The 21,195-nt window shown below is 37.2% G+C and overlaps 1 protein-coding gene across 2 annotated transcripts; it reads right to left on the reverse strand.

Moving 5' to 3' along the window:
- Positions 1-1,236: 1,236 nt before the first annotated feature.
- On the reverse strand, positions 1,237-15,770 carry hap1 (huntingtin associated protein 1). Of its 2 annotated transcripts, XM_067432021.1 has the most exons (15): positions 15,361-15,770; positions 11,858-11,934; positions 11,625-11,741; positions 9,911-10,002; positions 9,563-9,671; positions 9,389-9,467; positions 9,167-9,297; positions 8,875-8,949; positions 8,541-8,752; positions 7,451-7,666; positions 7,049-7,368; positions 5,740-5,934; positions 5,366-5,468; positions 5,079-5,125; positions 2,857-2,996 (listed from the first exon to the last, which is right to left on the reverse strand). In XM_067432021.1, exons 1-14 carry the CDS (start codon positions 15,503-15,505, stop codon positions 5,092-5,094), a joined length of 1,905 nt encoding a protein of 634 aa, XP_067288122.1. In that variant the 5' UTR covers positions 15,506-15,770; the 3' UTR covers positions 2,857-2,996; positions 5,079-5,091. The 2 variants fall into 2 exon arrangements, with proteins under 2 accessions (XP_067288121.1, XP_067288122.1); XM_067432020.1 differs by lacking the exon at positions 5,079-5,125 and having other exon boundaries at positions 1,237-2,996.
- Between the last annotated feature and the right edge of the window lie 5,425 nt (positions 15,771-21,195).

The following is a 21,195-nucleotide window of genomic DNA, read 5'->3' on the forward strand; positions in this document are numbered from 1 at the left end:
TATAAGCTGTGCTCTAAACGGCAATGCATGGACTATAAAGACAGTCATCTTTACCAAACGCCACCAGCTGATTCAGACAGAGCATGTAAATCACCTTCTCTCTTCCTACACCAAAGCAAATAAAAGTGCTGTCTTAAGTGAGAGCAATTGCTCTCACTTAAGACAGCACTTTTATTTGCTTTTTTTTCCTTTTATTTCTGTACAGCTCCGGATGGAGCATACAGCGGTTCAAAAAGAAGGCCGCACCAAAGACAAATCCCAGACAGGTACCAGTTTAGGACAAGAAGGACGCAAGATACGGCTGCAGAAGCAAGAGCGCCATTGACTAGACGCTTTAATGCCTGGATACAAAAAAAAATTCTTGTCGACAGGGCTCCACAGTCGTATCCAAGACCATTTACGGCACTTTCAACGCCTGCCCCTCAGCCCCAGAAGTTCTACCAGGTCTGGAAACCTTTGCATGTTGGGCCAGTTTGACACAACAAGCAGCACAATCTCCCGTCCCTCCCTGACCTTGTGCAGCACCAGCAGCATGATTTTGACCAGGGAAAAGGCTTGCGTTTTTTTGGCTAGTGGCTTGGTAAAACATGTCCTTTCAGGGGAGCACTCATCAGCTAAAAGAACAGCGGCCAATGCTCTTTCTCTTCGAACAAACCTATCTCCATATCTCCAAACAGGCTCCAAATCATCTGGACTGTCTAAAGGCATCTTTACACAGTCGAGTTAAGGTGACACTGTGTCTGCTCAAAATTCTGTGTCAAGATGCAATCCCGCATAAAAGCATAAAATATACCGGGTCTGGCCCACCTCGGCCCCTAGTATCAAAGGCGACGCTGAAACGGTTTTGATTCAGTGTAAATGAACGCGAACTTGTGCCGCCTTTAAACTACGTCGTCATGACAACCGCCTGTCAGCGTCAGCTCACGCGCTCAAACCTCCATTCTCCATGAGCTGTACCACCCCTGGACAACATGTCCACGATGCAATTTAGACGGCTGGCTAGGAACAGAACTGCACGTATCTGTGTGGTTCCAGTCCGCCCACAAAAGGAAACGCTTTGCCAGTGAACGATGTATCACCTCTGTGTTGCCCGCCAGGTCACAACAAAGAGGAAAATTAGGAATCCCTGAGCATTTGACTTTCTTTACTGTGATAATAAATGTAAGTTATTCAATTTATGAATTTGAAATTAGCATTTAAAAAGCAGGCCGTTTCACACATAAACATGTAGCCAGGTCAAAATACACTGAAGTCTTTATTGCCATGTAACACAATATCAGTGCCCAAAAACTTACTTTACAGTGAACTCAGGGGCATCGATTAAATGTGAGACTAAACAGTGTCTAAACATTGTTCTAATGTAAAAATACAACCATTACTCAACCTTTAGCCTTGTATCCTTGTTTAAATTAATAATTCTTTTGACATTAGTCTTTTTTAAACAACTATACATATTCTACAAAATTGTGACCAGGCATATTTTGTACAGAGTGGTATTTCAGGTACACATTTATTTATATATTAAATTTTATCTGATACTCTAGATCAGTAAATACTACACTTCATAATGTCCCTCTGAAAATCTCAAATGCATAGAAGGCTTTCCACATACAGATATATCACCATGTTTCTTTTCATTTGGTTGAAAAACTCTACTGGACACAATGAAAGATGTTGATGGGCAGGTTGTTGAGAGTGAAAATAAAAGCTGTTAAATGAGCAATGCACCCAATAGATCTTGTATCCAGGGATATAAAATTTCCAAGACGACTCAATATTTTAACTAACCGATTGTGCACTTACTGTTTATGGCTCTACAGCACTTAATTCAAGCAGAAACTGCACCATTGATTTTAATACTGCATCCCTGATTCTGACAAAACACAATCATATGCATTACAAACTTTACGATTGGGTGAAAGCATGTCCGTGACATTAAAGTTGCATTACATACAGTATACGTGTGTGTGCATGGTGTACCATCACATGAGGTGTTCATGCATTAAAGCACAGTGAAAATAAAGCACAAGATCATTTCTGTTCGCTCAACAAGTCTGTATAATGTTCCCTAGAGCACCAACAGCTTCTCATTTTTACAGTGTTTAGACTGCGGGTACGGTACATCACATAATGTACCCTACATTCCCTAGAAAAAAGGGGTTTGAACGCCCTGAAAAGTGCTATTATGAACAAATGTATTTCTCAAGAAACGCACTACTGACATTGATGCTTGGTTGGCGGCAAGCAAAAATCGAGGCCACATAGTGCATTTTTCTGTAGTGCTGCTACAATTTCATAACAGTGATTACAAGACTGAAGATGACACAGTCATGTTAAAAAGTCAACAAATGTACAGCTATTCCCTTCTGAAGAGTGTTTAAAACACCCTATGACAACAATGATACAAAAAAAGATGTTTGATTTCATCATGAAATGTATTCAGGTGCAGTCCATGTTTACAATTCCCAGTGACATACAAAAGGAAGTCACCACAGAAACGCAAACTTGACGAGTCGTTCAGCTGATATGGCTTCTGGAATGCCCCATAACAAATGGGGAAAAGTTTAGCTGCATGCCAAAATGAGCGTGATGCACAAAATGGCACCTTTAATGGTGAACAGCTCTGCGCCTTTCAAGGGGGACTGTTATTCGAGTCTGGTTTTTCTTTTCGACCATAATCCATCAGTCCTCTGGCAACCACTTTGTACAGACCCAAGCTTCTGAGCTTTTCCACAAGATTGACGCTGAAAATGTTTCTCTGCTGTTCCTTCGCTTTTCTTTGCTGTTCTCGTTGTCTTTCCTCTGAGGATGCGGTGAGGGAGTGAATGAGAGAAGAGCTGGGATGGGTTGCGGCTGAGATGCCATGCTGTGATACAAGTTGCAGCAGACCGAGGGATGAGATCGGGTGCAGGTGCGATGTGGAGGCGCACTGGAGGCCTGAGGACGTCCTCACATGCTCACAGCTCCCACAAGCGGACGCACTGCGGGGCCGAATGCTGGGGAGAGAACAACGAAGAACAGTGTCAGATGCTCCATGGGGAGATTTATTCAGCCACACCAGAAACAAACAGGGTGCTTGAACAAGTGTTAGTGAAAGCCTTTCCGGGAAGAAACGCATTAGATACATGATCATGCTTATGAATAAATGGATGTGAAGATGAGACTCGCACAAGTTGGTTCAACGGTATTTAGAGGAAGACTTGAATGTAACATGCAATGTTACACTAGGATTAATAAGTCATTCTCAAAATATTATGACATTTGAGTCAAATATTCAAGAAAGCCCATATAAAAAGGGGGGTTACTTTCTATAACCTATAACATTTTAATTATAATATAAAATGGCTATTTGCCAGGTGCCTGTCCTCTTTATTTGGTATATCAATTCAATGAAATGTACAGCTAGCTAGCTATTGAATTCATTAAATAAAAAAATGTTTTATATGTATATATATATATATATACATATATATATATATATATATATATATATATATATATATATATATATATATATATATATATATATATATATATATATATATATATATATATGTATGTATATATATATATATATATATACACAAAATATTTTTTAATTTAATAATTTTATTTTTATTTTATTTTTATTTTTTAAGAATGTTTATTTTTTATCAATGTTAAAAGAAATAGTATTTTATTTATATTTTTTAAAATGTCTTTCAAAGTCAAAGTTCAGCGAAAGAACATTGTTCTATCATGGAGCTCCTAAAGGGACATGATGTAAATAATAATAATAATAATAATAATAATTAAAAAAAATAAAAATAAAAAAAAATAAAAAAGAAATGGGAGAAAAAAATTACTTGTTAATGCTTTTGTGTTCCCTCGGGAAACTTTGCATCGGGCAAAACTCAAAAACATTGAAAAAAATAAAATAAAAATCACTTTTTTCCATCACCATGCCCCTTTAGGATCACCACACTGTTCAAATGTGCAAAAGGTGATGTTTTTCAGCATATTCCCCATGATGTTGAAATTATGAATATACCTTTATATGTATTTTTTCCCCCACTTGGTTCATTTTCATGTTATTGAGGTAAAATATTTTATTACAAATGATTTAAGGGATGAGTTAATGAAATGAAATGTGTATAATTGTCTTTTTATGTGAATTTGTCACTGACAGGGGCACCGTTGGGGGGTGCAGAGTATGCCAGACATATGGGCCCAGGACGCTAGGGGGCCCCAAATCACAACTTTGGATTTTTTGTTGTGCATTTGTAGTAAAATAAAACATTTGAATTATTAAAAGTAAGAAGTGAACATGAGCACACTCTCTCGTCACTTCAAAATACAGAGCATGATGTGTTAACCGAGCAAAAAACCAACAACATGATGGATGGAAAGAAGCACCTGTCAGGAGCAAAAATGTAAAATAAATTAAACAAAACAGTAGGAATGATGCCGTATAAAGGATTTGGGTCCTTACAAATCAGAATAGGCTAAACCAAATGCTTAAGATGATTGATGATCGCAGATGAGTCGAAAGACCTAATTCAAGAAGTCTGTAGTGCACGTGATCTTCTGTGTGGGTGCAAAACCACAACTGAAAAATTCTTCAGAGAATCAATGAATCCTGTATTTGGTTGTGTGGGCTGGAGGCATCTATATTTTAGGGCCTCTATTATATATTCTAGTTCCGCAACGTCAGTTTGTATATAGTACGTTTAGTAAACACGAAATGCTTACTATATCATTCATTTTATAATATATTCCGATTGTCAAATATGTGGAAGTATAGCTCATTGTTTTCATTTATGGGAGAATTTAACTCAATTCATAACTTTTTTTTGAGAATGACCCAAGTACATTCATTTTCCCCAATAAAAGAAAAGAAAAGTGTTATGTTAAAACAGATGAGCGATGCATAGATATACCCAAACCTATCTCTAAACAGGAGAGAAGACGGAATTAATAACAAAACGTCTTTTTTCTAAACCTGAGGTTAGAGAGAAAGAAGGTTAGTGAATGGATTTCGCAATTGCACGGATGACCCTAGTAAAGGGATCAAAATGATCATGCCTGACACGTCTTACTTTACAGATGGGATTATAACTGTACAAACAGCCGGTTCCAGCGTTTCCTGTTACAGAAGGAAGGAGGGAAATTAAGCAGGAATACTAAGATATTCAAATAATTTGATTGTGTAATTTGACAGATATTTCTAATATTTTGCCAAGACTAGTGCCTCGTTTTGTTTTTTAAATGTAAGAATTAAACCCATTGTCTAGTTTTATGCAAATGTACCTTAAAATCAAGAGCAGGATCACTTTAATGGATGTGTGATAGCCCTATAATAATCCCTGTGTGAATCAAGTCTTACCTGGTGGAGAAGGAGGAGAGGAGGACAGAGGGATGGAGGATCTGACAGCTAGTGGTCGGGTGCGTGGGGGAGGTCTGAGGGATGTTAGGTCTGGGTGAAGTGACTGCAAATTTATTTGAGGAAACACAAACACATGCTAAATCTCAGCTATGCATGACAGAGTTACAGTACCTACAGCATAACAGTAAAGACAGGGTGGGATACAATCATGATCATTGCTGTGAAGCATGGGGAAAATGATCAAACTAATCATTTAAAAATACATACATATACACTGAAATCTAAACCCTTTTCGGATCGGAAGTGTTTTGAGCACTCCAACAAACAAAAGAATTAAAAAGAAAATGTGTTGCTGTAGGTGACTTGGTTCTTACCCACAGTGCCGTGCAGGAGGTTGGGGAATTTGGACGGATCAGGCTCATCTTCCTCAAGGTCGTTGAGGCTGTAGACATGCTGAAAATCCACGTCCAGCTCTCTGAAGTCTTTGGTGAGGACACCGGGGCGTGGGTGCAGGATGCCCCCGAGATTGGGCTTGGCCAGCTGCTGCCATTGGTGCAGAGTCACTGAGCCTGTGGACAGTGGATAGATGTAAGAATCCAGGATAGATGAAGTAAAACAGGTCAAATGGGTCAATTCATTTGGTCAAAAGTTTGGTAACATTAAGGTCTCTAGTCTTAATCTCATCAGTGATGCATTTATTTGATCAAAACACAGTAATAATCTGAAATATTATTACAATTTAAAAAACTGGTTTCTGTTGTAATATATTTCAAAATGTAATTTATTTCAGTGACAGCAAGGCTGAATTTTCAGCATCATCATTTCAGTCACATGGTCCTTCAGAAATAATCCTAATATACACTGATTTGATGCTAAAGAAACATTTATTATTCATGTAAAGTTGTGCTGCTTAATACTTTTGTGCAAACTGTGATTTTCTTTAAGGTTTCTTTGATGAATAAAAAGTATAAAAGAACATCATTTATTATAAATATACATTTAAAAACAAATATTTAGTAATATAATAAATGTCTTTTTGATCAATGTGTTTTTGCTAAATAAAAGTATTATTTTTTCCCTTTCTTGTGTTTAACAATCACTAAACTTTTGCCATGAAACACTGCTGTATTATACATTTGTTTTTTTAGAAATTCTTACTTTTACATTTTAGAAAACTGAATAGGGAAAATCGTGTGGAAAAAAATATTTTTCATACTCTGTTTTCATTTTCGTTTTTCTATACTTATCTAGACCAGGACATTATTCAAATCAATTTCCATACTTTTTAAAAACTGTGTAGGAACTCTGTATTTTAATTAAGATGCTTATTAGTTTCACTGCTTATTAATATTCAAAAAAAATCATCCACCTAATCAAAGTCATGTGGAGCAACCAACATGCAGAAACATGATGGGGGAAAAAACATAAAACTGAATATGATATCATACAGAGGATCCCTGCATCACATTAGAGTCAATACATCTTATTCCCATAAATCCCATATTTTGATCATGTTAAGATATATGTACCGGTATTACTCTTTTATTTGTATTTAATTATTTACTCATTATTTTAGTTTTTGTTATTTATTATTATGTTATATTTTGTGTTTAAGAAAGCTACAATTGTAGGGTTGATCTAAAAGTTTATCTTTCATGACTATTTGTGTGCGTATCTACTGACCCTCCAGCGGCTTGACTATCTGCAGCCGTTCGGGCAGGTACGAGCGGGAGGAGCCTGTGCCTGACGAATGCGTGGAGGTGCCAGAGTAGTTAGTTCCTGTGGATGCAACGCTGCCATTGGGTGTCAGGAAGCCACTGGAGCCGCCGCCACTGCCGCTGCTTCCACTCTGCAGGGCGCGCAGTTTCCTTTCTCGCTCCACCTCGAAGAACGGACGCTCTGATGTGTGGCTCTCCTGACGCTCTGAGAGAGACCGAAGCGCTTCCTCTAAATCCTGCCCACCTGGCGTACCTGGCTGGCCCAAACGCTTCGACTCCAGCAACCTATGCAGGAAATATGTTAGAAATCATTATTGATTGATTCTTAAAAATTATTTTTGTGAAAAATTTGAGAGCAGACACTGACCCATGATCATGTGTGTGTGTCGGAGGCGAGTGCTTATCCTCCAGGTTGATGCTAACATTGTCCGATTCGTAATAACTGGTCCGCGGTGTACTGATTCGACTAGAGCGCAATGATGCAGGGCTTGAACCCGGAACCTGGGGAGAGAGATTCTGAGAACGTAGCCGAGCCGCCTGATTGGCCACTTTCACTGTCTCAAACACTCGCAGTGGATGATTCCTGCAAAGCAAATTCAAGAGAATCACATCATGGCCATGGTTATTTACAATATTTATATACATAACATATACACAACACATTTTAGGCACTGAATCAACTGAAGATAAACATGTATTTTTATTTTGTTTCCAAATAATTTTTTATTTTATATATATATATATATAAAAGACTTGTAATTCAAATGCTGTTTTAGACAAAATACTAATACAACTATATATATATATATATATATATATATATATATATATATATATATATATATATATATATATATATATATATATATATATATATATATATATATAAAATATGTATTGCAAAATTATAACATAATAAAAAAGAATTTAGATGATAATAATAAAGCATACTTTTTAAGATTTATCTTAAAATTGTAAAATAATTTGCCAACAGAAAGAGTAAAATAAATATAATAAGGTTTTGGGTAAGATATTTTTATGTTTTTAAAAGAAGTCTCATATGCTGACCAAGGCTCCATTTTTTTTGACAAAAGATATAAAACAATAATGTTGTGAAAATGTATTACGGTTTAGAAGAACTATTTTAAAATGTAAAAGAAAAATAAATATTTCTTCTTATTACCAATGTTGTAACTTTTATAGCATTATAAATGTCTTTACTGTCCCTTTAGATCAATTAAACTTGTCACTGCAGAATAAAAACCTTACTGAATAAGATTTTTAAACAACACTGAACATAAAACATTTCAGAAAATCTTACACATTTAATATTTTAGTAATATTAATCAAATGTTGTTGTTTTTTTAACAGATATTTAGATATTATTATTGTAAAACAAAAGTGGTTAAATACAATGCAAAATATGAACAACTGCTACATGTACTCAGGTGACTAACTTGTACTCAGTGGGTGCTGGGCTGTCTAGGCCTTTCCGGAAGGTTCCTTCAATCTCAGCCGCGAGTGAATCCATTGGGAAGACCGCAGCCAGGGTGCTATAACGCTGCACAGTGCTGTTGGGCAGACTCTTGTTGCGCAGGTTTTTAATGTCTTCTCTGGCTTCATGGAGCATGTCCTCACATTCAGAGTACCTCTCCTGCAGTTCCTTCAGCTGCCACCAGAGGAAGACAGAACAATAAATTGACACTTGAGGCACAAAAGACAATTCTTGAAAACATGAGAGCAGCAGAATGCTGTGTGAATATTGTGATGGTGATATTGTGAGGAGTGTACCTCTGTTTTAAGCTGCGCTTGGGATTCCCGGGAGGCATTCAGATGTTGAGTTAACTCCTCGTTCTCAGCAGTGAGCTGAATTTGGAAGTAAATTTGATGTATTCATTTACATAAATGTATTCTCTAAATGTTGTAAAAGATGAAATAGAGTGTGTGTGTGTGTGTGTGTGTGTGTGTGTGTGTGTGTGTGTGTGTGTGTGTGTGTGTGTGTGTGTGTGTGTGTGTGTGTGTGTGTGTGTGTGTGTGTGTGTGTGTGTGTGTGTGTGTGTGTTTGTTTGTTTGTGTGTCTTACCCCTTTGCAGCGCTGCTCCAGGTCAACAATCTGTCCCAGGAGGGCACTAATCTCCTCTTGCTGTCTTAGCGAATCTTCCACCTTCCGGGCCAACTCCTCCGACAGAGATACAACCCGCTTATTTGCTGTCGCTGGTGTGAGAGAGAAGAAGAGGAAACTTTAATCTGTTAACTTATTTGAGATACCGAAAGACGAGCTGGTCATTGTGGCTATTTTACTCACAGAGTTCATCCACACACACCATCATAAGCTGTTGCTCTTGTTCCTCATAGTTGTTGGTCTCAAAGGTTATCTCATTAGCCTAAAAAAAAGTGATGGGTGTGAAAACATGCATCTAATTGTAGCACAACTTTTTGATATTTGTTGTGAATGTATGAAGTTTGTGTTAAAACACACCTCTGTGCGCAATTTAAAGTTCTCCTCTTCCAAACCCTTGAGTTTCTGTTGCAGAAAGTCGTAATTGACGTAGTTGCTGAGAGACAAGGACGAATCATTCCGTATAAGCCTGGAGGAGGAAACACTTATCAGCATTACAGAAATAAGTCATGTGTGTGTGTGTGTGTGTGTGTGTGTGTGTGTGTGTGTGTGTGTGTGTGTGTGTGTGTGTGTGTGTGTGTGTGTGTGTGTGTGTGTGTGTGTGTGTGTGTGTGTGTGTGTGTGTGTGTGTGTGTGTGTGTGTGTGTGTGTGTGTGTGTGTGTGTGTGTGTGTGTGTGTGTGTGTGTGTGTGTGTGTGTGTAACTCACAGTGTTTCTGAGGCATGCTCAATATCTTCAGTGCTGGCATAAAAGTGCAGGAGATCGTCTCTCATGGAGAGCTCATGACGCAGCTGGGAAATCTGTAAGAACAAACCCAGAATCAGCGTTAAATTCCATATAACACAAAACACTAAGTGCATTATCATCTATATCTAGATCTACACTCTTAATTTATATACACAGATCAGGCATAACATTATGACCTAATATGTGGCAATCCCACTTTTGCTGCCAGAACAGTAATGATCCGTCAAGGCAAGAACTCCACTAGACCTCTGAAGGTGTGCTGTGGTATCTAGCACCAAGATGTTAGCAGCAGATCCTTTAAGTCCTGTAAGTTGCAAGGTGAGGCCTCCAGGGATCTGGATTGTTTGTTTAGCACAGATGCTCAATTGGATTGAGATCTGGGGAATTTTGGGAAATCCTGCTGAATGAGGCCACAGCCACCAGTGAATACCGTTTCTATAAAAGGGTGAATATGGTCTGCAACAATGCTTAGGTAGATGGTACGTGTCAAAGTAACATCCACATGGATGGCAGGTCCCAAGATTTCCCAGAAGAACATTGCCCAAAGCATCACACTGCCTCCGCCATTGCCTTCTTCCCATAGTGCATCCTGATGCCATGTGTTCCCCAGGTAAGTGACGCACACGGACCCAGCAATCCATGTAATGTAAAAGAAAATTTAAATCATCAGACCAGGCCACCTTCTTCTATTGCTACGTTGTCCAGTTCTGAAACTCACGTTCCCACTGTTGGTGCTTTTAGTGGTGGAGTTGGTGCAGCATGGGCACCCTGACTGGTCTGCGGCTATGCAGCTCCACACGGAACAAACTGTGATGCACTGTGTATTCTGAAACCTTTCTATCAAAACCACCATTAACTTCTTGAGCAATTTGAGCTACAGTAGCTTGTCTGTTGATCAGACTACACAGGCCAGCCTTCGCTCCCCACGTGCACCACTGAGCCTATGCCACCCATTACTCTGTCGAATTACTTAAGTTCCTTCCTTGGACCACTTATGATAGATACTGACCACTGCAGACTGGGAACACCTCACAAAGAGCTGCAATTGTGGAGATGCTCTCACCCAGTCATCTAGCCATCAAAATTTGACCCAAACTCGCTCAAATTCACTTGCTGCCTAATATACCCCAATCCCACCTACTAACAGGAGCTGTGATGAAGAGATAATCAGTGTTATTCACTTCTTCTGTCAGTTGTCATGTTATGCCTGATCAGTGTGTGTGTGTATATATATATATATATATATATATATATATATATATATATATATATATATATATATATATATATATATATATATATATATATGAGAGAGAGAGAGAGAGAGAGAGAGAGAGAGAGAGAGAGAGAGAGAGAGAGAGTTGTATTAGTATTTTGTCTAAAACAGCATTTGAATTACAAGTCTAATTCAGTAGTATAATATATTTTACACAGCTCTTGCCATACAATAACGTAATGACCTGTAAAGCTCTAAAAAGGGCAAAAAAACAATGAATAAGTCATAAAAAGATGACCAGCTAATTATAATTATATATATTGTCACAATTGATATTGTTCCACAAAAGCTGTACACACATATTTGGAGGGACATAATTAAATAATGAAGGATTTTAATTCTTGTGTGTAATACTCCTTATAAAACAAGTGAAAATATTTTTCTTTTAACAATTATGACCTCTTCCTGGGCAATTTCCAGCTGTTCGTCCAGTAGCTTGTTTCGTTCAGTCAGGGCTTTATTCTGCTTGAGCAGCGATTGTCCAATCCGGGCTGCCAATTCCAGATCCCGCTCTTTCTGTGGAGGAAGACAAGAACGTTTGGGACTTTTAATATGTCATCACTGAAGTACTGCAGCAATAACACCAGCTATTATCTCTGGGACTGTGAAACAAACCATGCTGTGTCTCTTACCTCCTCAAGCAGATGTGTAACTGCCTCAATGTCATGATACGTCTTTGTGATTTGACCAACTCTCTCTGAACACAACACTGCAGAGGGAAAAAAAGAGATATTGAGAGAGTGAGAATGTGAGAACGAGGCATGGGTTTGGCTGATGGGCTCACGATAATTGATCAGAAACAATGTAATGAAGATGATAGTAGATTTCAGAATAATGTCAATGCAGTATACGTGTCAGAAAACAGCTCTGATGTTAAAATGGATGAAACCCTGCTTTATACGGCACTGTAGATTTAGAGTCAATGTGACCTAACCTCAGTGAGACAGGTAACAGAGACATCAGTCAACAAGAGCCTCTTAGCCTGATCCTCATTAAGGGTTAATTCTCTCATTTTCATCTCTACTCATAAATACTGATCAGGCCTGTGTTAAACTTCTAGACCAGTGGTTCCTAGGCATACTTTTTCAGGGGGTGCATTTTTCTTTTAATGAAATATTAAAATATAATTAATCAAATATAAAGATATATACATATAAATTAAATATAAAAATAAAATGAAAATATAAACATTAACATATCTTACAGGCTGTCGCCTTTGGCTTGGCTTGCTCAGTTGGAGACACTAAAATTATGATTCAAGTTATTCAACTAAATATACAAATAAAATTAATTAATTAGATCTTATTTAATTCTAGAAACTATAAAACTGATCTGCCAACATTGTCGCTCTTATGATAAATTAACATAACCTGATAACATCACTGTTTTCTCCAGAACGACTGTACAGCCAAATCAAATTTTGTTGCAATATTGTCCTGTTTAACACTGTGAAGCTGCTTTGAAACAGTCATTATTGTAAAAACGCTATATAAATAAAGTTGATTGATTGATTGACTTAGAACATTAGAGAATATTTTATTGTAAAACAAATTTTTAAATGTAATATTAAATAAATATATATAGATATATAAATTATATAACAAATATTAAAATAAATATCTCATGATTTTTGTTCTTTTTTTCAGTTTTAAATTTTTTTAAAGGGAAAGTAACAAAATAATGTGTCCAATATTTATATATTTGCTAAAAAATAGTATAATTTGAGTTAAAAGGAACACAATTTCACAAAGTTGTAAATTTAACTCATGCTCAAAATTGGAATATCGCAATTTTTTAAATGCGTTCAAGAGAACACATCTCTTCCTGGGATATTGACGCAAAATATCTGAAATGAAAATGGAAGTTGCTGCATTGGGGGAAGCCACTTTAGCTTTCCTACATCATAAAGGATTTCCTTCTCAAGAGTGCACAGACTAAAAGCAATAAACACTGTCATGCTATCTTGCGTTCATATGCACAAAACATGAGAGACACATCTGGGAGGTCATTATACCAAAACATTCTGATGACAGACTTTGGCTCAAACATTTCAGGAGGATCAAACCAACATTTGAGAAGCTGAGGGGTTTCATTCGGTAAATGTGTTTCCATCAAAGTTTATTCGAATGTCTTCTTATCAGATTAAAAAAAAAATGTATTCGCCTCATTTGAGCACATACGTTTTTTATGTGCATTGCTCATCTTGGCGTATCCATCTAGTGTTTTTTATGCAATATTCTAAAATTTGCATACAAAATACACTCTTCCTTAAAAGATGCATATTAGTACCTCAGAGTAGCAATATGTGCTTTAAGGTACTACTATGAAGGGGTAAAAAAAGGTACAAAGATGTCCTTTTAATGGTACTGCCCCAGTGAAAAGCGGTTGTACCCCTAAAAACTCGTACAGTTTTTCATTCTGAGAGTGTCGGCGAATGAGGCGAATAAAATGAAAACATAGCTAATGGTACTTGATGAAACTGTCATGATACAAAGTTTAAAAAAAGTTGGGAAACACTTGCTCATATAAGTCACACTCCCTGGAGATCAAAGCTAGGATTTTTGGGAGCTTAAACACTTTTATTTATTTATTAAGTAAGTAAGTTAGTAAGTAAGTAATCTCTGTAAAGCAACACCATAAGGGCAATATATTTTGCCCTTATTTATAAAATATTATTATATTTTGCCCATATTTTTGCTGCTTTCTTTTAAGAAAGGTATTTTCACTTGGTTGGTTCTTGTTCTTCCCTGAGGCGTTATCAACTTTCAACTGGAATGAGGCGTGTTTGACTTTGCTAAAATAAGAGCTTGGCAGTGGGTCCCAGCTCTGCAAATGATGGCCTGGCTCAGCAGAGTCCACATTAATAAAGCTTTAACCTTCTAGACTGGGACAGTGAAATGCACTGCAGAAATGGGGTGACAGCGAGTCAAATAACAAAGATCTGCTCTAAAGGCTTCTCTGAGGGTCCTTGGACATCACAGAGCAGTTGTTTCAGCTGATAGGGTTGCAGACAACAGGGGAAATATAGCTAAATGCTAATAATCAAATGCAATATGACCATTTCATAATGAGTTTGGATAGAAATCAATTAGAACTTTTAAACCATTACTACGACGATAATTATAATATGGGCAAACCACATGGTTTGGATGCCAAAAGCATGAAACCACTGGAATTCAAGACATTTAGAAACTTAAACGAATAAGTTTTGTCTATGCGATGAACAATTTTTGTTCTGTTTGGCGGTCACTTGATGTCTGACGTTAAATGTGAAGCGAAAACAGTTCAGTGGCAGAGCGTACGTAATGATTAGTGTCAGCATGTGTCCTTTCATTCAGTGCTCCACATGCTTTGGCCAGTGACGGAGACGATGCCAAATCCGCTCACCTGGCCTAAAGGAGTTCAGTTCTGCTGTGATTTACGTCACTGACAGAATTAAGGACATTAAGGACAGTAGTCTGTACTATGTGAAACTGGACTGAGCTTCTGTGGGCAGATTAAAGTGATTTACCCTTTGTAAAACGGCAGCAATGAACCCTACATCCTTCAAAGCAGGAAATTGTGATTAAATGTTTTGCTATAACTAAAACACAGAGCTGCTCTGGAAGTGGGATATACATTTTTTAAAAGGAATAAATTACCTTGACATAAAATAGAAAGAAAATACATAAAACAATTGATATTTAGAAAGCTCAAAATATCTATACAGCACAAAAACGTTGGTTGATCTGGCACACATAAAACCAAAATCACAATTTATCTGCATTTTATCCAACTACAATCCATATTTTAATGATGCATATCAACAAGGTCAAAACTCCAGAACCTTGAGTTGCCATCCTTGTGAAAAAAGGACAATATCAAACAAGGACAAAGACACTGTAACCACATGACTGATGTGAAACAACACTGACATCTTCAGAAAAGAGCAAACCAATTCTTCTCCAGACGATAATGATTTATTGACATGCGGTGCATGTTGTTAAATGCCCTCTTAACAAATAAAGACCTTCACAATTCACACAGTAATTCGCTTTCTCTCCTCCTGCCTCACAGCATGTGATTCCTTCTTTTAGCTTTCCTGTACGAATAACTGCTCTCTCACGCTATTTGTCTCCTTATCTATCTCTGTTACCTTCCACCAGCTCCCTGCACAGTCCCTCAGTGTCGGGTTCCTCTTCGTCCTCTGGTTCTTCATCGTCTTCATCGTGGCTTATGCTGCTGTCTCTCTCGCTCTCTTCCAGTCCCGAACTGCTCCACACCTCCATTTCTTCACTCATGCTTCGCTATGATCTCTGTCTGCTCTGCAATGCGGTCTGTCTGGAGTCTCTCTCTCTTTCTCCCTCTCTCTCCAGAGTCTGTGCCAGGCTGATTTTACAACGCGTTATGCGATCCGTGTGTGTTTGCTGCCAGTCACCACGGCTGTCCCCTAAGCTTTCTGTTCACTAATGCACCTGTAAGCATGCTGATGTTGTTATTGAATCTGCTGAGAGTGTGTGTCACTGCAGCTCATGACTGATGGCAGCTCAGATTCACCTGCACTGAGTCACAGGAGGGCATCGACTCTGAGAGGAGGGGAGGACGGCTGAAGGAAATTTAGAGGGGTACATGAAAGACCAGAGGATTTGTTTAGGTTTTTGTTCAATTGGCGTCTTGGAGTATTGGATCATGTTTATTTACGAGAATTTTTTTTGGATTTGATATGAAACAGCTTGAGTTATTGTACAGATGGAACAACCCCCCTGTTCAAACACAACATGGTACCTTCCAGATTAATGTCATAATACTGCTGCAGCACAACAGACGGACACTCCCACACTCACTGGATGCATCAGTGTTGTTATTGTTAACTAAAACCAAAGCTTTTCTGTAATTTAAATAAAATAAAATAAAATATACATATTAGATTAAAAACCTTAAAAAATAAATAAATAAATGTTGGCTTCACAATAAAGGAAATTAATAAAATTAATAAACCCTGTTATAAACCTGTATACATTTCTTTCTTCTGATGCACACAAAATAAGATATTTTCAAGAATGTTGGTAACAGAAGGTTGACGGGAGCCACTGACTTCCATAATAGGAAAAAAAAATAGTATGGAAGTCAATGGGTGCTGTCAACGGTTTGATTACCAACATTCTTCAAAATATCTTCTTTTGTGTTCAACAGAAGAAAGAAACACGAGGGTGAGTAAATGATTAAAGAATCAGCAGCACTGTAAAAATATTTTAAAATAATAATAAAAATGACAAAAGTCTAAAAATAGCTACAAAAACAGCTCAAAATACAAGTAATTGTTTTAAATATTTTTTTAAAATTATATAAAAATTCAGAATATTAAAGAGATAGTTTGCCCAAAAATTAAAAGTATTCCATGATTTACTCACCCTCAAGCCATCCTATGTGTATACGACTTTCTTTTTTCAGACGAACACAATTGGAGTTATATTAAAAAATACCATTGCTCTTCAAAGCTTTATAATGGCAGTAAATGTCCATGTAAATAATGTTGAAGTCCAAAAACAGGTCAAATGTAGGAGTGATGAACGTGATGAATGTAGGAGTAGCGTACATTTTGACACCTCTCACGGTTCAAACAAACAGGGTTGGGCAGCAAATATAAGCTTGACATTTCTCTTTAACAATTCTTCTAATGCATGACCAGTGTTTTGTTTCACTCTTATCCTCTGCACTTCTGCGTTCGTCAGTAGGTCATGCGTCAGGTCAAGGGTTAATCTTTTGCCGTAAATCAATGCATACGGCCATCTGTCAGAAGCTAGTTATTTTAGCTCAGAAAGTTTCTAATATGGATATTTTTCTTACACAAACGCATCGCTTCACTTCAAAATCTCGACCCCCCATTCACTGTCATTATAAAGCTTGAGCCAGGATATTTTTTAATATATCTCAGTTTTTTTTTTTCTGAAAGAAGAAAGTCATATACACCGAGGGTGTCTAAAGCAATCCCTTTAGCATTCATGCTGTCAATCCTTCTGCCCCTAAAGTCATACCTGCGTACCACTGTTGAATGCTGAATGACAATGGTGAAGCTATCGAATTCAACACTGTATGTCGTTCCTCTGCCACACATTTCCTTTCTCTTTCAGACATGCTAAAATATTCTGGGTCAAAAATGCCAAATTTCCTAGCTAAATTCTATGACCTGTGTCAATTATTCATTGCGGTCAGTGGATTGCAGGTCACGTCACCACATTAAGTGGCGTGATGTGTTTAAAATCTGACCAACAAAACACTGGGCCTTCTACCATTGAGATCATAACACATTGTAAGGAAACCAAGTTCATCATTATTGGGAGAAATCCTATTTTCTAATTGTGAAGGCCAAGTATTCAAAATGTGAACTCTGTATTCAACCCATTTAGAGAGAGACTAAGTTAGTGCACACATATTAAAGCTACACTGTATAACTTTTTTAGTTTATTCTTAGCTAAAAACACTAAGTTCTTTCAAAAATAGATGTGCTCATTAATGTATATTAACTTCTTTCAAGTAATAAAGTATTTTCATAAGTTTATAATATGCCATTGAAAATACATACGGGTGAGGGGTTCGAATGCTGGTCGCCATGTTGCCCATCCATCTTGAGAGTACATTAGCCAAAGAGGGACATACCCGTAAAATCAAGCTTCGCCTTTCGTGTTTTATCACTCGATGGCACCGTCTCGAATGTGAAGAGGGGGATTGCCATGATAATCTTGGACTAAATCAGCCACCGTAGGAGTTGAAACGAAATCAGAACTGAGAGGAACAGAAGCTATTATTCGCTGCATGGTCATATACCTTTTCACCGCTAGATGGGGGAAAATATCACACAGTGTAGCTTTAAGAGTAGTGAAACACAAACACTGAAAACCGTGGACAATGGGCAGCCATTTTACATTGCCGCCTGAGGAGCAATTGGGAGGTATGCTGGGCACCTCAATAATTTTCTGCCAGTATTAAGAATCAAACCCATTATCTTCAGGTTACAAGTCTGACTTGCTAACCATTAGGCCACAACTGCTTCAACTCAACCTGGTGCAACTAAGCATGCAATAGTTTCCAGACTGGACAAAGGTAAACAGATCCTAATTGAAGTAATAGGCCTATAACCTAATCAGTTTGCTGATGATGGCAGAATTAAGAAATATGAAAAAGAAATAACTACTTCATAAGTCAAATCTACTGTGATCTTATCAGATGTTAGTGAAACAAACATGATAACACAACTATACAAGTTCGGCTAGATGGCTTTCTAACTCAGAATGACAACTACCGTATGCCAATCATTTACAAATATCCCAAATCTGCCTTCAGTGAAATAATAACCATAGCAAAGTGACAAATACAGTGAAACAAGACAACAACAACATTTCGATCTCTAACAGATACAGGCTTGACATGTGCGTGTTTAGATATTAGGCTAGAAATAACAGCTGTGTTTGGGCTACAGCCCACGTAAAGAGATCAGTGCAGGTATGAGAACACGTTTCCATGCCAAACGGATTAGAGCTAAATTAGCAACAAGGCTGTTTCCTTTTCCATCATTTTAAAACTGTAAAATAAACACTTACTGATTACACTACAGTTCATCATTATTTATTTGCTCAAAAATATAGTTAAAACTTTAACATTGTTTCATATTATTACTATTTTAAAAAAAAAATCTATTTGAATGTTTTAAAATGTAATAATTACTGTGAAATTAAAGCAGCATTTACTTGAAATAGAAATCTTTTCAATTTAATTCAAGTTTATTTACAATCACTTTTGATCAATTGATGTACTTACTAAATACAATTATTTATTTCTATATAAAGTGTTAATATCATACATTTAAAAAAAACTGAACCCAAACTTTTGAACAGTAGAGTATATCCAGCAGGTATTTGTGGTCAATCACAAATAGTTTTATAATGCCATAAAATTAACTTAAAGGGCTAGTTCACCCAACAAATTCTGTCATTAATTACTCACCTTCATGCCATAAACCCGTAAGAACACAAATAAATATATTTTTGATGAAATCCAAGAGCTCTCGGACCCCTTCATAGACAGCTATTTAAAGCTACAATGTGTAACTTTTTTAGTTTATTCTTAGCTAAAAACACTTAGTTCTTTCAAAATATATGTGCTCATTAATGTATATTTACCTATTTCAAGTAATAAAGTATTCTCATAAGTTTATAATATGCCATTGAGAATCCATACGGGTGAGGGGTTCGAATGCCGGTCGCCATGTTGCCCATCCATCTTGAGAGTACATTAGCCAAAGAGGGACATACCCGTAAATTCAAGCTTTGCCTTTCGCGTTTTATCACTCGATGGCACCGTGTCGAATGTGAAGAGGGGGATTGCCATGATAATCTTGGACTAAATCGGTCACTGTCGGAGTAGAAACGAAATTAGAATTGAGAAAAACAGAAACTATTATTCGCTGGATGGTCATTTACTTTTCACTGCTAGATGAGGGAAAACATCACACAGTGTAGCTTTAATAACCACTTTGAGGCCCAGACATACTTAAACATAGTTAAAATAGTCCATATAACTACAGTGGTTGAACCTTAATATTATGACGCGACAAGAATACTTTTTGTGCATGAAAAAAACTAAAATAATTTTATTTTAACAATTTCTTCACGTCTGTGTCAGTCTCCTTCGCAGTTTACATTGTAAATACAGCACAAAGCTTCCGAGTCTTACATCTGAACGTCGGCTCACCATTGGCTAATTGGCATGAGGTTGAGTAATTAATGTCATACGTTTCATTTTTGAGGTTAACTATCCATTTAATGAATGTATATCCTAGCCATGAAACAAACCAATGTTTTATTTATAAATAAACAATTAAATCCTGTTGAACCTCAAAGAAGACCTGTCTGAAAATCCAAAACTGCAGTGGCCTAAAGTTTAGCCAACCTGAGCAGCAGATAGATACTGCAGTGCTGGTGTAATGTCAGAGCGGCTGACTGTTTGCCAGGCCCTAGAGTGAAGCCACTGAGAACAGCAGAATGTCTCTTTATCCTTAAGCATTAAGGAGCTAATCCTCTTGATGGCATTTACATCTGTGCTCCAAGAGGAAAGGGTGTGTCTGGGATTATTGTATTGCTCTGTAGCAAGGTCAGCAGTGGCACCTGTAACTTGTACAGTGAGCTGACGTACTGGCATACATTTTAATATATCAACTATAAGATATTATAAAGACAACATGCTGTGTATATTACGGGAGAAATGTGTGGAATGTAGACTCACAGAAATACTTGAGTGTCTCGTCGATCTGCTCCTGTGTAAGTCCAAGAGCGGCCTCTAGTGGCAGCAGAGGTGTGTGCAGCCAGTCGTCATGCTCGTACCCAAACACTGACTCTGCCCGCAGAGTGTATTTGGGCAATTCTTCCGTAAGCAAGCTGACGATCTCCACCTCTGGCAGATCCACACTGGAGCACAGATCTGTGTGATGAACAGAAAGACAACCATTTACTTAAGTAATGTAAATAACATGTTACATTGTTTAAAAGATCGTATTCATTGATGGGATACAAAAAATTTGGCTCAGAAAGTAGGCCTAACTCAAAAATTAATACAGTGTGGACATGAAAACATCTGAGGTGCAACAGAGGCCAAAACAAGTCAAAAGAAGAGCAAGATCTATATATTATTAGTCAGTTGGTAATAATTATTTACAAAAACATTAGATCTAAATTACTGATAACATATAACATATATCTGAGATGTTTCAATCAAGAAGATAATTTAAAAATACAATTTTAGCATTACAAGCTTTTAATAAAGTTACAGCACACACTCTTGAGCTTTTAGAATAGCCCATTATAAGAAACGTAGTAGGCTACTTCCTTAGTCCTATACCACCTTTCCTGCCTTTGTCTGCATATCTGCAACTCATATCAGCATATTGTCGGCAGTAAAGAACATATGCTACATGTGAACAATATAGCACCCCACTTAG

This window comes from Pseudorasbora parva, chromosome 22 (genome assembly GCF_024679245.1).
Source record: "Pseudorasbora parva isolate DD20220531a chromosome 22, ASM2467924v1, whole genome shotgun sequence".
NCBI classification, from domain to species: Eukaryota; Metazoa; Chordata; class Actinopteri; order Cypriniformes; family Gobionidae; genus Pseudorasbora; species Pseudorasbora parva.